General features: G+C 34.6%; 1 protein-coding gene across 2 annotated transcripts in view; it reads left to right on the top strand.

Annotated features, from left to right (window-relative positions):
* EMC2 (ER membrane protein complex subunit 2) overlaps positions 1-5646 on the top strand; it is a 49018-nt gene extending 43372 nt beyond the window's left edge. For both annotated transcript variants that reach the window (XM_043880007.1, XM_043880008.1), the window contains exons 11-12: positions 2126-2213; positions 5475-5646. In XM_043880007.1, coding sequence (XP_043735942.1) covers positions 2126-2212 — 87 coding nt within the window. In that variant the 3' untranslated portion in view covers position 2213; positions 5475-5646. The remainder of the gene's footprint in view (positions 1-2125; positions 2214-5474) is intronic.
* The last annotated feature ends 17766 nt before the right edge of the window (positions 5647-23412 follow it).

Here is a 23412-nt window from a genome sequence, read left to right as displayed (position 1 = left end):
ACTCTGTTAAATTTGTCTGTGCATGTGTTATTTATGATTACTGAGGTGATCCTGTTACTATCCTTTTGGGAAATAGAAAATTAAATCATGATTTGGGGGAAAAATAGGATCCCAGCTTAATCAGTTAAATTGCCATATAATTCTAGAATAGACAAAATAATTGCATGTCAGGTAAAATTTGAAGTGATAGATTTATATTTCCAACTTTCTTTTTATTTGTTCTGACACAGGTAAGTCAGTTTGGCTTATTCTGAATTGCACTAGTCAGTAGCATTGATAGACAATCTTACAATCTTAGTAGGTGGTTTTCTAAAATAATCTAATTTTAAAAATCACAAATTTGTGTTTATTATTTTTATTACATTTAAGTGCAGACCAAAAAAAGTGCTGTATGTTAAAATACTTGGTATGACTTCACTACATGATTTTTTCATTTTTATTTTCTATTTAAAAAATTAGTGTCCTATTTTGTACCTCCCCCAGAATGCTTTTTCTTAGAATTAGACCTTTAAATATCTGATTAGGACCATTCCTGTTTACTTTGGGTAGGCAGTGGTAAAAGAAAAGGCTTTCTGTTCTTGGTAAGTCCTTGCTAAAGTGACTCTATCAACTGGGTAATAGGAGTAATAAGCACACTCCACATCCTTTACTCACCAGGGAAAATTATGAAAGGGCAGAGTTTTAAATGTGGTATTGCCATAGTTTCTAATTATGACCTGAATATTCAGCATTTGAATTCCTTAAATTAGTAATGTCTTATAAAAGGCAAAGTGATCTTGATTCTTATGAGAAGTGTTTTTCCCTGGCATTTCCTCTAGAAATCTCCTTTATTAATAGTCACTCTGTCAAATCAGTATTCAACTACAGACACTAGTGGTTTAGGAACTAGGAGAATGATCATGTTAAACTGCAGTCAAGGAGGTCAGAGTCAGGTTAGCAATTTCTGAAGCCTATTTCCTCTATGATGTTACCTGTACTTGATCACTTAATCTTTCTCAACAGGTCACATGAAGTTTGCCAAATTAAGTTAATTACAAAAGAGAAGGAACACATCATAAATCAAGTACTAAGTACTTAAGACAGCATTGGTATCTGAAGGAAAGATCAGTCACTTGAAAGTATACTGAGTGCTTGGATGTTAACTTGAAAATATTATATGTTGCTAGTAGAAAATGCTGATCAATAGTTTAACCAGAGGAAAAATAGGTAATATAGATATAATAAATCTTCCCCTACCTTTCCAAGGAAACATGCTTATCTAGTAAATCTGTAGTGTTAAGTCAAACTAATAAATGATGGGAATTGTCAGTGTAGTTAGAAAACTCATTTTGAAATCAGCATGGGGTATTCAACAGTATTTTCCCCACTGATTATGTATTATATTGAATTTTAATAAGTCATGAATTTTTTTGAATATTGAAAGATAGTATTTAATGCCCTACACTTTGTTCTCATTGTAAAATCCATTCCCAATTTGGTATTATAAAATAAATTATGACTTAATAAACTAGAAATGCATTCTTTAAAACATGTTTATATTACTTCAACATATAGCATAGAGTTTTATTTGATAGCTTTTCAGAAACGTGATGTTATCTAGTCAACTAATAAAACTGGAAAATTTTTAAAAAAATTGAAACCTACTATAAAAAATTTTAGAGAAATCTTACTTTAAAATATTAAATAACAGTACTTTACATTTATATTTTATCTTTATTTGAAATTATAAACATTTGACCAGAGGTCACACAAGTAGAAATGGTCCACACTCCTACACAAATAGAAGCTAAATTTTGTTTCTAAATTATGCTTTTTATTTCATAAAGGTTTTTTGGTCTGAAAAGGTAGGATAGTTTGAAAATCAAATATATATTTTTATAGATTATCATACTACTTAAACATTTAAACTGGTCAATTTTACAGGGAAATTTTATACTTCAGTTGAAGATGAATCCTTAATGAAATGTTCTTAAAACCCAAAGTTTATTTTTTACTGAAGAAAAAGAACATACTTGATTTTGTGCTAGTGATAAAATAATGTTAACTCTCATTAACAATTTGAAAGTACGATTGTGATTTTGTACCTGCCACTGTAATTAAGCCTAATTGCATTTTTTAAAATTAGTTTGCAGGTCGAAGTAAGAAGGAAACCAAATACTCTCTCAAGGCAGTTGAAGACATGTTGGAAACACTGCAGATCACCCAGTCTTAAGGTTTTAAAAACTCTTTCACATTACATTTCACAACTGCAAAATTGAGCTCACTGGTTTGTGATTTATTTACTAGATGCCCAGTACTATTTATATATTGATTTTCTGTTAAGAAGGCAGTTGTAAAGAATGCATTTACATAAACCTAGAAATGGCATTTACTGCTAAGCAGGTAGAGGGAGAAAGAACATGGAAAAGAGATTTAACAAGATTCTTACAGATCAAACATCATTCTTTTCATATCAAACATATATAACTGCTCTTAAACCACAATCTGATATATAAATAACCTTGTTAAATAAACTGATGATTTATTAAACTTGCATATGAAAATTCTAGATTCTTTTTGTTGTATTCAAATAGTGAATATATTGTTTTAAAGCTTAATTTCTAGAAAACTCCTTTTTTTGTGGTAGGAAATACATAGCATATGTAGTTGACAGAAGTAAAAGGCAGGTAAATTATTTCATTCTCTTTATAGTGTCAGGTTGAATTTTGCTTTGCATTCTGGTGTGCTATTACTTTATATTCTATAATGTTATTCTGATAGATCTTGGTTAAAGTATATCATTCTCCAAAGTTCAGCATTATCATTTTATGAAATTTTGTTTTGCTGTGGGACATAATTGAGATTTTTTTACCTATAAAATGGTTTAAGGTTCATGTATGCTATGATAGTCAAATTTAACCCTTGTGACGGTTATGTTTATCCAGCTTTCAACACTAAATTATTTAAAGGGCTGTTTAGAAAGCATAGATAATAGGGATGAAAGGAGTTTCAGTGGCTTAATTATTCTCCTTTAGGGAAAAATAAGAAAATCTAAACTATTTGTAGAAGCAAAAATTTTGTAATTCTTACATCTCATTACCTCCTTAATAATAATTAGAATTTCTTTCTTTTTTCTCTTTTCATGATGAACAATCATTACACTACTGTTAGTAGTATTTGGTGTGTTTTGCAATAAAATAGAACTTGAAAGTTAAAGCACTTTATTCAGACTTTTAAGTTCAAACACTTAATCATTTTTTAAAATAGGCAGTTCATTCAGGGCAAATGTTCTTAGTATTAATTTATAATTTACATGCATAAATTATATACTACATATATATAAATACACTTAATTTTTAATTACTTGCCAGTGTAATACAGAAACTCTGGTATGCTTGCTGTTGTGCTCAGTAGGGCAAATAGATCATAGAAAAATTGACTAAGTAGAAGTCTGAAGGAAGAAAACTATTGTCAATATCAGCATTTTAATTTTATGAGTTATTCTGTTAGCAAATTGTTCTCCACATCTAGTCTAATTCTTTCATTTTGCATTTTTTTTTCATTTTGTTCTGCCACAGATAATGGGCAGATGTGAAATAACGCTTCCCTTATGAAGATAATTCCTATTAACTAGTATTTGTTATCATAAGATAAACTGTTTTTGCCCATGAATTTATTGACCATTTTCAACATAATCAGCCATTTCAGATTTGTTTCCTTTAAAGAAAATAGTGCCCACACATTATTCCACTACCTTTCTTCCCTTTAATGTCCTTCTGTGAGTCACTAGAGTACTGTATACTTCAGCAGTTTTTGCGTAATAAATAGTTTAGTGCTCCTTAAAACTGTCAGCCTTTAGTTTCACTTTTTTTCAAATTTTAACACCTTCTCTCCAGAAATTTTTAATTTGTTAAGTACATTGTTAATGTGTAGTAATTTATAGACTTCAAATCTTAGAAGCGTGAAATTGCAAGTATGAAAATTAATTAAATATGAAATATTAAAGCTAAAAATGGTTCCATAGAAAGATTATGGGGACCCTGGGTCCCTGATAGCATTGATGAACACCTGAACCAACAAGAGTAATTGCCAGCTCCTGCACTAAGTACATGAGAAAAATAAACTTGATAATTAAGCCATTGTTTGTATTTTCTATTACTTTAGTCATATATGTTTCTGACGATCCACCATTAAGCTCTTTTTAAAATGCAGAACTATTATTTTAGACGTGTGAGGGATGCTGTTTCAGAATTTAATGATTTAAAGTTAAGTAGATAATTACATCGGAGAAGGCAATGGCACCCCACTCCAGTACTCTTGCCTGGAAAATTCCATGGACAGAGGAGCCTGGTAGGCTGCAGTCCATGGATCTCAAAGGGTCAGACACGACTGAGCGACTTCACTTTCACTTTTCACTTTCATGCATTGAAGAAGGAAATGGCAACCCACTCCAGTGTTCTTGCCTGGAGAATCCCAGGGACCGCGGAGCCTGGTGGGCTGCTGTCTGTGGGGTCGCACAGAGTCAGACACGACTGAAGTGACTTAGCAGCCGCAGCAGCAGCAGCACATAATTACATATAACAAAAGAAGTAGTATCTTGTTCCAACTCAACACCTAGTATTTAAGCCAACAGAGGTGAGAAAAAGGCATATTTAGAACATCTTTAATCATGAGAATAATGTTGACTTGGGAACAGAAGAAGATATAGAAAACATTGAAATGGAGAATTAATGTTTCAATATGCCAGAAGTATACAATATTTTAATCACATGCTTTGAAGAATTTTTTTTCCTTTAATGTTGTAATTTCTTTATTCTCAAAGCAATGTCACTTATATTCAAAGAACTATAGTAGAGTTTAGAAGGGACATTAGAGAGATTTAGTTGTACTTGATTTTAGGATGAAGAAGTAAGGTTCTGAGAAATGAAGCTCTTCTGTGACAGAGCAGGAAGTAAGATTAGGATGTCAGGGGTTCCCAAATCAATCCTCTTTCTAATATATTCCAAGATGTATGTCTAACCTGTGATAGGCTGTTCCTTGATAAAGATGAGAGCCAGATGTATCCAAAGGACATTGCTTGGTGGCTGAGAAAGGACTAGAATTCAGATTTTCTGACTTGTGAAACAATTTTTTAATGGAATAATTAAGCCAGAATTTCATTTTTAATTAAATTGAATGTAAAGGAAATTACCCAATAAAGATAATTCATTTATAGTCAATGTGAGAAGTATTTCAAACTGTTATAGAATTATTTCAAACCTCCTCACTTTGAACTTCTAATTTCTTCTATCTCCCTTCTCATTCTTGGCAAGTAACCTCTTGTTAAAGGCTGAATGGTGTCTCTCCCCACCCCACCCCAGTTTAATATTTGAAGTTCTTATCCCTGGTGCCTCTGAATGTGACTTTATTTGGAGATTGAGTCTTTAAAGTGGTCATGAAGTAAAATTGAGTCATATTGCTGAGCCTTAATTCAATATGATTGATATCTTTATAAGGAGAGATTAGGACACAGACATACAGAGGAAGCACCATGGAAAGACGAAGAGAAGATGTCCATCTACAAGCCAAGGAGTGTTTCCTCAGAAGAAACCAGCTCTGCTGACACCCTGATCTTGGATTTCCGGCCTTTAGAAATGTGATGAAATAAATTTCTGCTGTTTTAAGACACTCAGTCCTCTGTGTACTTTTTTAAGGTAGCCCTAGTTAGCTATCATAGCTCTCTTACTATTTCACAGATAAAAGAGAGTTCATAAACTGTATCAGATATTCTTGTGTGCAACTTCACCTCTTTTCCTCCTAGAGTAGAAGAAAGTAGCCCTACTCTTTTTTTGAGCTGTTTCCCACCACTCTCTTCCTCATTTTTTAAACTTTAGCCATACTTTAGTTTCATGAATTTGCCACCCTTCCTTCTGCTGCAAGAGCATCCTGACTTCTCCAGAACTTCATTTCTTTTCTTCACACTTGTCCTTAAACTATTTTCTTTTCTTCAGTATACGTTTTTCCTTTTTATTTCAGCCAGTTTTTTTCCTATTAACACTAAAATATGCTCGATTTTCTACCACTTTTTAAAACATCTCCCTTCTTTTCCACAATTCCCTTGCAGCTACTACCCATTTCTCTGTTTTTTTTTTTTTTTTTTTTTACTGCCAGATTTCCTCACTTTTCTGAACTCATGTCTATTTTCTCATTTTTTAAATTGCTCCAGTCTGGCATCCCCAACTCCCCACTTCACCCCACATCGTTCCTTTGAAATAGTTTAGCTCCATGTCACCAATCTAATGAACATTTTCAGTCTTTTAAATCATGGCCATGTTCCATTTCTTTTATGCTCTATGATTCATCTCAAGTGTATACATTATGCTCCATTTCTTTTGCCACCAGCACCCTAGACCAAGCTACCATTATCTGACTCCTGGACTACATCAGTAGCTAGATATCATCATCACTTCCCTCAGTCAGTTTATCACTATGATTAGAATGTGACAAAGCATCACTAATAATAACTTTTTACCCTCACTCTCTTTAAAACTCGCTTATTTGCCATTTGATGCCTTAAACATGACCTTTGATGTTCTTTATGATATCAGAACCAAGAAGGATGATTCAGATTTTCTTAACTGTAAACTACTTTCCTCTTCCCCTTTATTTCTGCATTTAGTTACACTTAAATTCCATGGCCTTGTTACACGTCCTTCTTCCATAATTCCATGGCCTTGTTACACGTCCTTCTTCCATAAACTTGGTACTTGTTCCCTCTGTATGAAATAAAGCCTTCCTTGACTCATCTTTCAGAGGTCGTGTCCCTCTTTTTTTTTTTTTTTTATTTCTTACTATATTTTTAAAATAATGTCTTACTTTTAGAATACTTTAAAACTCACAAGAAATTGCAAAAACAATACAGAGTTCCTGTGTACCGGTAAGCTTCTTCCTACTATCTTATGTAACCTTAGTACGTTGTCAAACCCAGAAATTAACATTGCAGCACTGCTGTTAACTCAGGTACAGATTTTATTCAGATCTCATAATTTTTACATGCTTGCCTTTTCTTTTCTTTATGTAGTGTTTCATATGTAGATTTATGTTACCATCACCACAGTCAGGATATAGAATGTATGTCTCAAAGGAACTCCTTGCTACTTGTTAATAGTTACATGCTACACCCTCATCTATCACTAATAGCTATTACCCACTGATTTGTTTCCTCTGTTGCTATAATTTTCTCACTGTAAAAATATTTTGTCCTTGGAGTCATACAGTTTGTAACATGTTGAGGCTGGCTTCTTTCACTGGATATGTTGCCCTTTAACTCTTATCAGTGCTGTATGTCTCAATAGTTTTTATTTTTAAGTAATATTTCATTGTATAGATGCATCACAGTCTGGTAATCCATTCACCATGAAAAGACATTTGAGTTTTTAACACAACCAAGTGGGGTTTATTCCAGATATGCAAGGCTCTTGCTTTACTGTTTGAAAATTTGTTAACGTAACTTATCATACTAAGAAGAAAATAAAAACCACGTGATTATATTGATACAAAAAAAGCATTTGACAAAATTAAACACCAATTTATGATGAAAAAGGTATAAAATTTGCATCTAGCATGGTATGTAATGAAATACTAAACACATTAATTTGGAAACAAGACAAGGATATGCACTTAACATGTCTGTTTGATACAGTGCTTGATGACTTAGCTGGTGCAGTAAGATAAGGGCATAAAAAGTATACAGCCTGGAAAGGAAGAAGTAAAGCTCAGATATACAGATAACCTAATGGTCTCATGTAAAACCGCAGGAACTCTCCAAGAACATCCTGGAACTAATAAATGAGTTTAGCAAGATCACAGAATAATACAAGGCCAATGAAATTTTTATTTTTATATGTTATAAATGACATCATTTACAGTTGCTAAAAACATACAGTATTAAGTATAAATTTAAGAAAATGAGATATGTTTGCTGAAAACTATAAATGCTAATGAAAGAAGAGCTAAATAAATGGAGAGATGTACCATATTCATGGATTGGGAGGCAACATAGTGAAGATGTCAGCTGTCCCTCAAATGATCTGTGGGTTTAATACAATTTCTATCAAAATCCCAGAATTCTTTGTAGATAGACTTTCTAAAATTTATTTGAAGAGGCAGAGAAACAAGAATAGCATGTACAATTTTGAAGATGAAGGAATCAGACAGCTATTACACCAGCAGGAGAGTATAGTATTGATACCAACTGTGTGCAAAAGCCAGAGGGATAGACACATACAGCAGTGAAACAAAATGTGGAGTCCAAAATAAACTCACACCATTATGGCAAATTAACTTTTGAGTAAGGAGGAATTATGCCGGGACAACTGAAATAGTGTTGGAACAATTGGAAGTTTATAGCAAAAAAAAAAAAATCCCTGAACTTCGATCTCCCAAAGTTAGGCCAGAATTCTTCAAGTGACAAGATATAATCCTTTTTGAAAAATATGAATAAATTGAACTTGTAAAAAGTAAAAATGTTTTGTTCTGAGGAGAACCCTGTTAAGTGGAAAGACAAACCACAGACAGAAAATGTTTGCAAATATATTCAGTAAAGGACTTGTGTCCAGAATATATAAAGAACTTTCAAAATTCAATCAGTTCAGTTCAGTTGCTCAGTCGTGTCCGACTCCTTGCAACTCCATGGACTGCAGCACGCCAAGGCCTCCCTGTCCACAGCCAACTCACAGAGTTTACTCAAACTCGTCCATTGAGTCAGTGATGTCATCTTATCCTCTGTCGTCCCCTTCTCCTCCTGCCTTCAATCTTTTCCAGCATCAGGGTCTTTTCAGATGAGTCAGTTCTTCGCATCAAGTGGCCAAAGTATTGGAATTTCAGCTTCAACATCAGTCCTTCCAATGAATATTCAAGACTGATCTCTTTTAGGATGGACTGGTTGGATCTCCTTGCAGTCCAAGGGCTCTCAAGAATCTTCTCCAACACCACAGTTCAAAAGCATCAATTCTTCAGTGCTCAACTTTCTTTATGTCCAACTCTCACATCCATACATGACTACTGGAAAAACCATAGCCTTGACTAGATGGACCTTTGTTGGCAAAGTAATGTCTCTGCTTTTTAATATGCTGTCTAGGTTCGTTATTACTTTTCTTCCATTGAGCAAGCGTCTTTTAATTTCATGGCTGCAATCACCATCTTCAGTGATTTTTGGAGCCCAAGAAAATAGAGTCTGTCACTGTTTCCACTGTTTCCCATGTATTTGCCATGAAGTGATGGGACCAGATGCCATGATCTTAGTTTTCTAAATGTTGAACTTTAAGCCAACTTTTTCACTCTCTCACTTTCATCAAGAACCTCTTCAGTTCTTCACTTTCTGCCATAAGGGTGGTGTCATCTGCATATCTGAGTTTATTGATATTTCTCCCGGCAATCTTGATTCCAGTTGTGCTTCTTCCAGCCCAGCGTTTCTCAAGATGTACTCTGCATATAAGTTAAATAAGCAGGTTGACAATATACTGCCTGAATATACTCCTTTTCCTATTTGGAACCAGTCTGTTGTTCCATGTCCAGTTCTAGCTGTTGCTTCCTGACCTGCATTCAGATTTCTCAAGAGGCAGGTCAGGTGGTCTGGTGTTCATGTCTCTTTAAGAATTTTCCAGTTTGTTGTGATCCACACAATCAAAGGCTTTGGCATAGTCAATAAAGCAGAAGTTCATAGTAAGAAAAGAATCCCAATTAGAAAATGGGTAGAACAGACACCTCAACAAAGAGGCTACTGTAATGGTGGTAGGTGAAAAGATGTTCGTGTTCAATGTAATTAGCTGTTAATAAGGAAGTGCAAACTGCAGCTGTAAAGAATGCCTATTAGGATGGCTACAATAGGACTGATAACTCTGTGCTGATGCTTATGCTGAACAACTTTAAAATGTCAGATGTTTAGCCTTTCTAGAAAATGGTTTGTCATACTTTTATATTATCACATACCTTATATTTGGAGCATTTGTCACTTTAATTATATTTTCAGGTGATTTTCTCCCCCAGTAGTTCTTAATTATGCGAGGCTTGAGACTCTTAATCTGTTTTGGCCCACTATTGGCATTACAGTTTTTAGCATGAAATCTACACACAGACACAGATGTTCATGTATACATCTCTCTCCATTTATATATTTGTATTTCCTTTTGCACCCAATTGTAATAATCACAATGAGATGTAGAAGGTATGGGCTTTGCATTGCAGTAGCCACAGTAGAAAGGAAGAATAAATCAAGTCTTCTATACTCATTGTTTCTTAATATAAAAATACAGTTAATTAGAAGGATCTTGATGCCCCAAGTTATATTAGAAGCATACTGTAACAAACCATTTAAGCCACAAATGATGGAATTCCAATAAGGTCATTTGCATCTCTACTATTTAGTATAAAAATACAAACATTGTAAGAATGTACAAACCATTTTCAAGTCTAAGCCCTGGAAAAATTCTTCTACCTCAACAAAATGCTGCCACCAAAACAAACTTGGACTAATTTGATGAATAAGTCTTTAATAAGGAAATATATACTTGCAGGTGTCCAAATAGTGATGAACATTTCCAAATAGAAGGAGATAATAAGTGAGGAAATCTGAGTTTATGACTAGCAAACAAGAGATAAACTACTAAGAATCTCCTTTAATTGCAAATTCAATTCCTTTTTAGGCAATGTAAATATTGCATGACATGGATAAGAATTATGTAAAAGTATGATTTGTCAGATGAATGACTAAAAAAGTTGAGGTTTCTCAAAAAGCATGTGCTTTAAAAACTCTAGGTAATAACAATGTGTACCAAAATATCACATCAATTTAAAATCAATTTGAAGCTCTCCAGAGTGGTGACTATAGAGTGATTTCAAGAGTTGGCCTCAAATGACACCCGATTTTGGATCCAGTTTCACTATACTGGCCTACGTGTCATATTCAGTATGACAGAGAGAACTGGAGACAATACAGCTCCATTGGTTGATAATTCCCCAGGATCCCTCCCCTAGTCTGACTTTATTAAAAAATACTGAAATTATGATTACATTTCTCGTGTGGGGAATCAAAGTTGTGTGGTTCCAGATAAAAATGAAGAAAATGATCTTGCTAACAAGAGCTTTAAGTAACAGCATAGATACACTGATTTATAAAAACGAATGGCAGTTGGGAAATAGATATGGTCTAAATGTTTACATCACAAGTGGTTGCATCATGTATGGCACCCAAGAGTCAGAACTCAGCTGCTTGACAAATGCAATCATAATGAATATTAGAATGAGAGTAAATTTTAAAAAACAAGTTTTAAATACATAAAAAAATAGTTGAATACAATACTGTTTGCTTTTCCATGGAGGTGTTTACTGCTAAATATTTCATTTTTCTGCATATGGCTTCTCTAAATAAAGTTTTCACACGGGGAAATATTTACCAGTTTAAAGAGAATCATAATGCAAAATTTTCTGTCATGAATTATATCCCAATTTAGCTAAGCAACTTTAAACTTAATTTTCTACTAACAAATCTCAAGTATCACTAGACTAGTTTTTAAATTTAACAGTCACTGATTAGAAATAACAAAAATGATTTTCAATTGTATTCTTTTCTTGCTACAAGCTTATAGAAGTACGCTGCCTAGAGTAAATTTTATAATTTTTAAAGTGTAAAAACATCTGGACTGGTTTTTATTATTTTAAACTATAAAAAGTAGGCACGTTTTCATAAAAATCAAGCTAAATATTATAATAATTGTGGAATTTTTCATATACTCTGTTTTGACATGTAACTTTCTTAATATTGCTTTCTGTAAAATTGACTATTTTTCAATAGTTCCATATTAAGCAATTTACATAGTGTGCCCTCTTGAGATGATTAACAAATCAAGTTTAGGAGTTACAGTTTTTAAAACCTGATCCAATGACATTAGGTAAACTTAACATGCTATTACCAACAGAAATAACTATGGAAGTATTTGAGAGATAATATAAATAATGAGTTTTGGATATATACATAAGTACAAGCATTAATCTTGTGTTCAATGAATTTTTAAGTATAATTGTGGAAGACATAGCCATTGAGTAAGGACTGATGCTATGGATCTAAACATACAAGTAGGTAAAATTTTTCAAATGCTGATAAAATGTGAATGAAAATTCAGAGCATTTTATTTGGCCTCTTTTTTTCAGGTGGATATGAAACATGCTTTTTTTCTTGGTGAAAAAAATATGAAAGAACATTTTTTAAGATTTATCTATAGATCTAAATATCTTTATTGAGGAAACACTGTGTAAGATATTGAGGCCTATAGGTTCTTTTAACTAGGCAGTGTTAAAAAGCATTGAAATTTCTTTTTTTGCTTCCTGCCCCCCCCAAATTTATTGAAATATAACTGACATATAACATTATGTAAATTTAAGATATACAATGTAATAATTAGATACAGGTATATATTGCAAATTTTTTAAAACAATAAGGTTAAATAATGTATCCTTAACCTCTTATAATTAGTATTTTTTTGTTATGGTGAAAACATTTAAGATTTACTCTCACAGCATCATACAAGTATGCAGTAGAGAAAAAGAAAGATATACTTATCTGAATGCAGAGTTCCAAAGAATAGCAAGGAGAGATAAGAAAGCCTTCCTCTATGATCAATGGAAAGAAATAAAGGAAAACAATAGAATGGGAAAGAATAGAGCTCTCTTCAAGAAAATTAGAGATATCAAGGGAACATTTCATGCAAAGATGGGCACAATAAAGGACACAAAAGGTATGGAACTAACAGAAGCAGAAGACGTTGAGATGGCAGGAATATACAAAAGAACTATACAAAAAAAGATCTTCATGGCCAGATAACCACAACGGTGTGATCACTCACCTAGAGCCAGACATCGTGGAATGCAAAGTCAAGTGGGCCTTAGGAAGTCTAACTACGAACAAAGCTAGTGGACATAATGGAATTCCAGTTGAGCTATTTCAAATCCTAAAAGATGAAACTGTGAGAGTGCTGCACTCAATGCGCCAGCAAATTTGGAAAACTCAGCAGTGGCCACAGGACTGGAAAAGGTCAGTTTTCATTACAGTCCCAAAGAAAGGCAATGCCAAAGAATGTTCAAACTGCCACACAATTGTACTCATCTCACATGCTAGCAAAGTAATGCTCAAAATTCTCCAAGCCAGGCTTCAACAGTACGTGAACTGTGAACTTCCAGATGTTCAAGCTGGACTTAGAAAAGGCAGAGGAATCAGAGATCAAATTGCCAACATCCATTGGATCATAAAAAAAGCAAAAGAGTCCCAGAAAAACATCTGCTTTATTGACTATGCCAAAGCCTTTGACTGTGTGGATCACAACAAACTGTGGAAAATTCTTAGAGATGGAAGTACCAGTCTCCTGAGAAATCTGTATGCAGGTTGAGAAGCAACAGTTAGAATGGACATGGAACAACACATAGATTCCAAATCAGGAAAGGAGTATGTCAAGGCTGTATTTTGTCACCCAGCTTATTTAACTTATATGCAGCATACATCATGCAAAATTCCTGGCTGGATGAAGCACAAGCTGGAATCAATATTGCTGGAAGAAATATTAATAACCTCAGATATGCAGATGATACCACCCTTATGGTAGAAAGTGCAGAACTAAAGAGCCTCTTGATGAAAGTGAAAGAGGAGAGTGAAAAAGTTGGCTTAAAATTCAACATTCAAACAATGAAGAATATGGCATCCAGTCCCATCATTTCATGGCAGATAGATGGAGAAGCAATGGAAATAGTGAGAGACTTTATTTTTTTTGGCTCCAAAATCAATGTAGATGGTGACTGCAGCCATGAAATTAAAAGACGCTTGCTTCTTAGAAGAAAAGCTATGACCAACCTAGATAGCAGAGACATTACTTTGTCAACAAAGATCCATCTAGACAAAGCTGTGGTTTTTCCAGTAGTCATATATGGATGTGAGAGTTGGACTATAAAGAAAGCTGAACGCCGAAGAATTGATACTTTTGAAGTGTGGTATTGGAGAAGACTCTTGAGAGTCCCTTGCACTGCAAGGAGATCCAACCAGTTCATCCTAAAGGAGATCAGTCCTGAATATTCATTGGAAGGACTGATGCTGAATCTGAAACTCTAATACTTGGTCACCTGATGTGAAGAGCTGACTCATCTGAAAAGACCCTGATGCTAGGAAAGATTTAAGGCAGGAGGAGAAGGGGATGACAGAGGACGAGATGGTTGGATGGCATCACTGACTCAAACGACAAGCGCTGGAAGATGGTGAAGGACATGCAAGCCTGGCATGCTGCAGTCCATGGGGTCCCAAAGAGTCGGACATGACTGAGCAGCTGAACAACAATACTTTGATCCCTTTCTCTTTATGTTGTGTGTATCCCTCATTGTTTTTTGTTTTGAGTTTATCCTGAGGCTTACATAAAACATCATAATGGATATAGCAGTCTATTTTAAGTAGATAACAACTTAACTTGGAGTGTATACAAAACTCTACCCTTTTTCTGCTTCCCCCACATTTTATTTTTGATGTCACAATTTATATCTTTTTATATGTGTATCTGTTAACAAATTGGAATATCTATAGCTATGTTTACTATTTTTTCCTTTAACTTTCATTATAGAGTTAAGTGGTTGGCACAACACCATATCATAGTATTAGAGTATTCTGAATCTATACTATATACACCACCAATAAGTTATATATTTTCATGTTTTTGTATTACTAATTAGGATCTTTTCATTTCAGGTTGAAGAACTCCTTTCAGCATTTCTTGTAAGGCATGTCTAGTGGTGATCAACTCCCTGGTTTTTTGGGAAAGTGTTTATCTCACCTTTATTATGTTGCCTTCATTTCTCCATTTCTGGACAGTTTTACCAGGTAAAGTATTTGTGGTTGGCAGTTTTTTTTCTTTCAGCATTTTGCATTTGTCATCTTACTCTCTCCCATCCTCCAAGATTTCTTTTGAAAAGTCCACTGATAACCTTATCAGGGTTCCGTTTTATGGGAGCAATTATTTTCTTCTGGTTGCTTTAAAAATTCTGTCTTTGATTTTAGTTTTATTATAGTATGTTTTGGAGAAGGTTGTTTTGAATTAAAATTTTGGGGTGACCTGTTAATTTAATGAGTTTGGATGTCTCAGTCTCTCTTCAGGTTTAGAAAATTGTCAGACATTGTTTCTTTAAATAAACTTTCTACCCCTTTCTCCCTCTTTTCTCTTTCTGGGGCTTCAATTATACATAGATTGTTTCTCTTAATTGTGTGTCATTAGTCCCATAGGATTACTTCATTCCTTTTCATTCTTCTTTCTTTTTTCACTAGATCATTTCAAATGATCTGTCTTTGGACTGTTTCTTTCTTCTTATTTTGTGCAGTCTGTTTGTGAAGCTTTTATTGACTTTTTCAATGTGGTCAATGTACTCTCCAGTTCCAAAGTTTCCCTTTTGCTTTTTGGGGTTTTTTTCCTATCTCTTTGTTGAACTTCTTGTTTTGTTCCTATATTATTTCCCTGACTTCAATAATTGTTAATCTGTGTTCTCTAATAGCTGCCTGAAAATCTTTATAATAATTATTTTGAATTATTTATCAGGTTGTTCTTGGATCTCTATTTCTTTGGCATCATTTAATGAAAATTATTGTGTTCTTTGGTGGTATCATGTTTAGCTGATTCTTAATGAGGCCACTAGCCTTGCATAGGTGTCTGTACATTTGAGGAAGAAGTCACCTCTTCCAGACTTTATGGACTGACTTCAGTGAGAAAAGACCTTCACTTGTGTAATGGGGCATGCTGGCACAGGATGTAACCCTAGGTCTGGTGGTTCAGGACACCAAGTATGCATGCATGTGGTGACTCTGGGTTCTGGGGAAGGGAATACTGTCTCAGTGACTTGGACAGCTGGATTATAATATCAATCATTATGTGGTCTTTGGTGAGCAAAGGTGTGGGGAATGTTTTACAGCTGGAAAGGTTATTGGTTCTTCAGGCATGCTTCCAAGTCAAGTGACTAGGGACCAAGGCATACAGTGATGGTGGCTGAAGTCAGGGATATGTGGGTCTGGGGGCCAGCTGCAGGTTCCTGTATAATGACAGGGGCTGCTTGCAGACACACACATAGTGGTGGGGGCCAGGGCAAGCAGCGAGTGCCAGGGTCAACTGGGCAAACTGGCAGTTGTGGAACCCTGGCTGTCAGCGTGTACTCCTGTGACGGTGGGGTCTTGCCATGGGTACATGCATGGCAGTAAAGGTTGGTGACAAGAATCAGGCTATTAAGGTGCAAGTGCACGGTTGGAGAAGCTAACCCCAAGCATGCACGTGGCAATGGGGGTTAGCCAGAGAGGTCTAGGCTGGTGTTTGTACTCATGCAGTCACAGAGACAGGGTGTCGTTGCAGATTCCAGGCTCTGATAGGGAGGAAAGAAGGGCGGAGGAGAGATACTCAGGTATTTGGCATCTGTAAACATGAAGACCTGTAGGGCAAAACCACGTGAAATCTGAAGAGGTTCTGTTATGACTGTGCTTGCTTCCTCAGTGGCTAGATCTGCTAGGGTCTTCTGGAGGAGATCACTGGGAATCATGGCCACTTGCACTGTGTGGCTGCTGCTGGTCGCCTTGCCCCTCTTTCTTATTCCTAGCCATATCTATATTCTTAGCTTTGCCAGTCTCTGGGTGGGCTGAAACCAAAGTGGATTCTTCATGCGGTGCCTTGAAAGGCTGGGGAAACTGATGACTCGCTGTGTTATGTCTTTCCCAGTGAGGGGAATTCTTTCTAGCTGGGGAATTCCTTCCTGGCAAGGAGCAGTGCTAGCCCAGGGGAATGAGGGAGGCAAAATGGAACTATTCTTCCTTTCCATTTTGTGTGGCTGTACTCAGGGTTTTGTTCCACTGTGTTGCTAAAATTTCTTAAGTGGACTTCTGAATTCTCCCAGAGCTAACTTTGTTCTTTGACCCTAGGACTAGTAGTTCAGAGCACCAAGGATGCCTGCATGTGGTGGCTCTGGGTCCTGGGGAAAGGAATACTGTCTCAGTGACTTGGACAACTGGAGTATAATATCACTCATTATATGGTCTTTGGTGAGCAGTGTGGGGGATGTTCTACAGCTGCAAAGGTTATTGGTTCTTCAGCCATGCTTCAGATAGCTGTTTGATTGCTGATCTTTGTGAGGAGATGAGTTCTAAGGTTTTATTTGTCATCTTGATGATGTCACTCCTCAGCATTGACATTTCATAGTGAATGTGATGGGGGAAGATTTCATGAAATTGAGTACAAAATATTTTGGATTTAAAACCAAAGCTATTTGGAGAGGTTGTGAGACTCCATCTTATTTCTACTTTAAAAGATCATATTCTCTTCTGACTTTTGTGTCTGTTGGTAGATAGTGCTTGGATTTTTGCTTTAGGGAGTTTAGAATTTGAAGCAGTTGTAGGCAAATGATGTTTCTTGTAACTTCTCACAAGGGATCTGATTTTCTAGTGAAATATTGCTTTGATTATTAATGTCTTGTACAGGTGATTTCTACCCTTAGCTAGAGGAAAAATTACTGAAGATTAGAGGTCTTACCTTCAATATCATTTCCCTGCATATTTCTGACACAGATTATTGCCACAGTGGATTCTTATAAACAGTTCTTGTTATCACATTTTGTCTCCAAGCTAACTGAAATCAGTGAGGAGAGTTATTCAGTTGCTAAACTTTAACAGTCTGATTAGGTTATCAGACTAAGAATTTGATTAGCAAAGTTTGAAAACTCTTCATGGGTTTTTTTTTTTAATTGAGTATGGCAAATTTTATTTAAGGCATTGCAGGGTCTCCTTGATAGCAGTTATGGTTACAGAAGTTCAGAGTGAAATATTTGTATTAATAAAATTTCTTAATCTACTAAAAAATGAACCAGACAGAAAAATTACTCATTGAGTTATAGTAAATGTCAGGTTTTTTTTAAACTAACTTATTTTTTAGTTACAAGAGATGCATGTATCTTATTTATAATATAGCTTCAAGACTTTAAATATGCTGCCCAGAATATCTTCCAGTTGCTATGGGGAGTTCTGTTATTTGTCAATGTAGGGTTTCCTACTTGGCAGCATTATGTATTTATGATGGCATCTATGTTTGCTGGTTGTTGCATTTGCAGTGGAACTTGTATTTCAGCCAGTTGAAGAGGGAGGAAAAAAGAAAGCAAATTAAACTTGACTTCTTGGCAATGAAGTAGTAGCTTCTTGTTACTTGGACCAATATATTCCAAGAACACCAAATTTAACAGCAGTTTTGTGCCATAGTTACTCTACCTATAATTGACTGTATTTGCATTGTAATAAACTTGAATAATAATGTTAAAACAAAAAAGTTAAAAATGAAAATATTATCTCTTATCAGTTGACATGTACTTTTCAATTAGAATTTTAATATGGGAAATTAGCTATTAGAATGATGCTTATTTTCTCCTGGTCAAAGAAAATTATCATCAGTATCATTTTGTAAGCTTTCTTTTTCTTAACACAAGTGAAAATCTAAATCAGTGAATTAAAAAACATTTTCCCTCAACTTTTATGGGAGAAACAGTAGAAAATAAAAGTAAACATCAATATCTAAGATTTATTTTTAAAAACAACTACTGCATTTTAAAGTCAGTATATATTTATCCCAAGCCAATATTTTAAACCCATCTATATCTACCACATAAGCCTGTAATATTTGAAAGTTCATAAAGATTATCTTCAGATGTCCCAAGAAGTTCCTTTTTAATATTAAGAACATAGAAACACCTTCTTAATATTGATTCTTAATATAAAGAACCAAGATTTAACTCCTTAATATTGACATATGTAATTGTATTCATTATAATTTATAGATTTGTAGATTATGTTCATTTTAATTTAAGTAATTCATTTTTTTTTAACACTAGCAGTCCTGAGGCATAGTTTAGTTAAATGTCTACTAAGTTAACTTTTAGCTTTATATTTTCCCCAGTTATGTTAGACAATTATATTTCCTGGTTTCTGGAAGCTTATGAAATAGATACCTCGGTGGTACCAGTATGTATAAAACAAAAGGGAATACGGAGACAATAAAATGAATGAATCCTCATAGTAAAAAATCATAAAGCAGGCAAGAAGACATCATAAATGAGAATGTACTGAAAACAATCAAAACAATAGACCTGTCAAAACTATAAACATTGGAGTTATCAAAGATAATGTATAATCATGATTGATATGATTAAAGAAATAGAAGCTTGAAAACCAGTAGATTTGAAAAATAAATAGAAATTCTAAAAATTAGTAATATAATAACTCAATGAAAAGATTAACCATTGTATTAGACATAGGAGAGGAGAGAATTGATGAGGTAATTTCTGAAGAAATTATTTAAAATACTGTCCAGAGAGAAATGTGAAACATGATAGAGAAATTAACAGCTATGGAGAGTGAAGGGAGAAGGTCTAATATACTTTTTTAGTTTATTTTTTATTTTTGGTTATGCTGGGCTTTTATTGCTTTGTGGGAGCTTTCTCTAGTTGTGGTGAGTGGGGGTTACTCTTCCCTGTGGTGCACAGGTTTATTGCAGTCACTTCTCTTGTTGTGGAGCATGGACTCCAGGTGCATGGACTTCAGAGGTTTGGCACATGAACTCAGTAGTTGCTGCATGCGGGCTCTAGAGGTCAGGCTCAGTTTTTTTTTTTGTTTTTTTTTGTTTTTTTTTCAGGCTCAGTTTTGATGAACGGGCTTTAGTTGCTCCGTGGCATGCGGAATCTTGCCGGACCAGGGACCGAACCCATGTCCCCTGCATTGGGCACGTGGGTTTTTATCCACTGTACCACTAGGGAATTCCTCTAACGTACTTTCTATCAGAGTTCTAGAAGGAGATTATAGAACCAGTGGGAAAATGAAGTGAAGTGAAAGTCACGCAGTCATGAATGACTCTTTGCAATGCCATGAACTGTAGCTTACCAGGCTCCTCTGTCCATGTGATTTTCCAGGCAAGAATATTCCAGGGGATCTTCCAAACCCAGGGATCCAACCCAAGTCTTCCACATTGCAGGCGGATTCTTTACCATCTGAGCCACCAGGGAAGCCCAATGGGAAAGAGAATATTCAAAAAGAACTCCTTGGAGTTATTGAAAGATGGTAATCTTCAAATCAAGAAAAATAAATACCAAGATTAAATTAAGAATTTCTTTTCATCAAAAATCACCATAAAGAAATTAGATAAGCTACTGGGAGATGATTCTTGCAATCCATATAGCCAACAAAGGATTATTATCTCTCCAGAATATAATATATATATAACATGCATTATTATAATTATATACATTGTATATAATTGCATATGTAATATAATTTTAATGTTATATGTTTATATATTTATATGTAATACAGAATAATATATGTTATTGTGAATGATTAAGAAGACTTCACAGAACAGTTCTGTCTGTTACTCAGGTTATAAATTCCAAATTATCTTAAACATGCCTCTGAATTATCCTAAACACCCCCTTCTGCAAATCTATATCAAATATCTCCAAGTCCTTGTGATTCTATATTTGAACTCTCTTTAAATTGTCTCCTTTCCTCTGGTTTCATTGACAATAGCTTGATTTAAGACTTAACTACATTCTCTCTAACCTAGGGGGAATAGATTTCCAACTGATTTCCCTCTTTCCCTTTGATCATTTCTTTTACAATGCCAACAAAATGTTTTCTTAATACATTTAGGACAAGTTTTGTTATTCCACTTAAACGTTCACCATGCTGTATAAATCATGGCTGTTCATTTTCATTTTTATCAAATTATACATATACATACCTTAAAGAGTAAAATGGTTCTATTAGGTCACTTCATCCTTTTAACTTCTTCCCATTTAACTTTCGTCATTATATTGATTTCTTTTTTTTTAAGTTCATATTTCTTCTTGATATTTCAATTTTAAGCATTGACTTTCCATTACAGAATATGAGGATTTAGATCTCATCCTCCATCTCTGCCACATATCAAAACTGAGAGAAGACCTATGTTGTCCCTGAGGCAGGATATTTAGAGAAGAGGAGAGGCATCCCAAACTCCTCAAATAGTAGGCCTTCCCACATGCCCATCTTTCTGACATAGTTAACATGTTAATTTTGATCATAATAATATTTAGTATTTCATATAATTTTGACTTTGTAAGTACCATTATAGCTGGTCCAAATACTAAATTAGATTGATTTTGCTTTCCTGGAAAAATTTTTATGTTCTTCATCTTGCTCTTTTATCTTTTTGCAATTATTATTAATTTAAATCCAAACTCTTCCCAGTTGCCCATTTAACTCAACACATTTAGATACATCATGTATTTGATCAGTTCCATCATCCTGAAGAAATCTTCCTTAGAATGTAAATTCTTGGCATAGTACTTATCATATGGTGGATTATCAATAAACATTTATTGATCAATTATCTGAAATGCTACCAACTGAGCTACATAAAGAAATTTCTACAGTTTGTTTCTTCTGAGAAGAACTAAAGTTGTGTGGGTCATTTCAGATTTTGCATAATTTGGAGAAGCTTCAATTTCCTCATCTCAGCAAAAAGAGAATACCAATTTCTACTTCTAAGATTGTTGTCAGGGTTAATCCTATAATAATTATATGTTTACATACTATAATTTTACTGTTGTACTTGGCACATGTGAAGTACTGAATTGGTAGCAGATACTGAGTTAATATAATGGTTATATACAGTTACTACTATTATTTCTGCAATACCGCTAATGATATAACATGGGTCCTTATCATGAATTTCCTTAGGGATTTCCAGTGACTTATCAAAAGAAAGAGTTGGAGAAAGATTTTCACTATTTGAAAATCTTTCATGAAAATTCCCTTGACTGTTTGTCTTGGCTATTTTTCTTGGCTACTCTTTAAGGGGTTTGGGATGCATTTCCTCTTCTCCAAATATTCTTTTTCAGGGGCAACTTAACTCCTTTCTCAGCTTTGATAATGCTTTGTATCAAAGCATATAACTATCAGATTTAATGATTTATTACATGTTCAACTTTATTTAACTATTTCATATTTATTATTCTCATCTCTTTCATGAATTTATAGGCTTTTAAAATGCCATCTGAAGTAATTGCTTTCCATATGTTGTACTTATTCTCTGAATTTTTAACAGTATTTGGCATCATGAATTATAGATGCTTAATTGGTCTATGTTTTAGGCAAGAAGGAAGGAAATAACCCAATATTGTACAAAATTTCTGGGAGCATATAGACTTGATTCTTAAATGCTCCATAGCTGATTGTACTATTTTCCACTTATCCCTTCATTCCTCCTGAAGATTTTTCTCTGAAAATCTTTTTAAAAATTCTGCTTTACATTGGCTTCAGAAATAATGTATTAAATAAGGTTGACTCAGGGCTGCCACAGAAGAGCCCTTCAGTCAGCAAAGAAAAATTTCCCAATGGCAGAGTGGTTCCAAATCAACAATTCCTAATAAGACTGTTCTTCCTATTAACTGTGCCTGATGTATAGGGATATCTGGCAGATCATTTGGCATTTTCATTTTCCTGATGTACATAAAAGGCATTTGAAGTTGTTCAATTAGAAATGTCTCTATTACATTAGACTTTTTGGAAATCTCAAGTAAAAAACGAACATCATTGCACAAAGAGCTAAACTAAATTTCTCCCTTTCCTAGTTGAGTTATTTTCTTCGTTTGTTTGTTTAAACTTCAAGTATAGCTGGGAAAAATATGAGGAAATTGTTTTTAAATTATTAAATGTTGATGTATATTTTAAAATTTGAAATAATTGCTGTAAGTGTGGATTCTTTTCAGTTAAGTTCAGTTGCTCAGTTGTGTCCAACTCTGCAACCCATGGACTGCAGCATGCCAGGCCTCCCAGTCCATCACCAACTCCTGGAGCTTGCTCAAACTCACGTCCATCAAGTCGGTGATGCCATCCAACCATATCAACCTCTGGCATCCCCTTCTCCTCCTATCTTCAGTCTTTCCCAGCACCAGGGTCTTTTCAAATGAGTCAGTTCTCATCACATAGCCAAAGTATTGGAGTTTCAGCTTCAGCATCAGTCCTTCCAATGAATATTCAAGATTGATTTCCTTTAGGATTAACTGGTTTGATCTCCTTGCTGTCCAGTGGACTCTTAAGAGTCTTTTCCAACACCACAGTTCAAGGGCATCAATTCTTCAGTGTCAGCCTTCTTTATGGTTCAACTCTCACATCCACACATGACTACTGGAAAAACATATCTTTAACTAGACGGACCTTTGTTGGTAAAGTAGTATCTCTGCTTTTTAATATTCTTTCTAGGTTTGTCATAGCTTTTCCTCCAAGGAGCAAGTGTCTCTTAATTTCATGGCTGCAGTCACTATCTTCAGTGATTTTGGAGCCCAAGAAAATAGTTTGTCACTGTTTCCATTGTTTCCCTA

The sequence above is a fragment of the Cervus elaphus genome, chromosome 21 (assembly GCF_910594005.1).
Source record: "Cervus elaphus chromosome 21, mCerEla1.1, whole genome shotgun sequence".
Lineage (NCBI taxonomy): Eukaryota > Metazoa > Chordata > Mammalia > Artiodactyla > Cervidae > Cervus > Cervus elaphus.
Note: the sequence above shows the minus strand (reverse complement) of the source record. Positions and strands in the feature narration are given on the sequence as shown.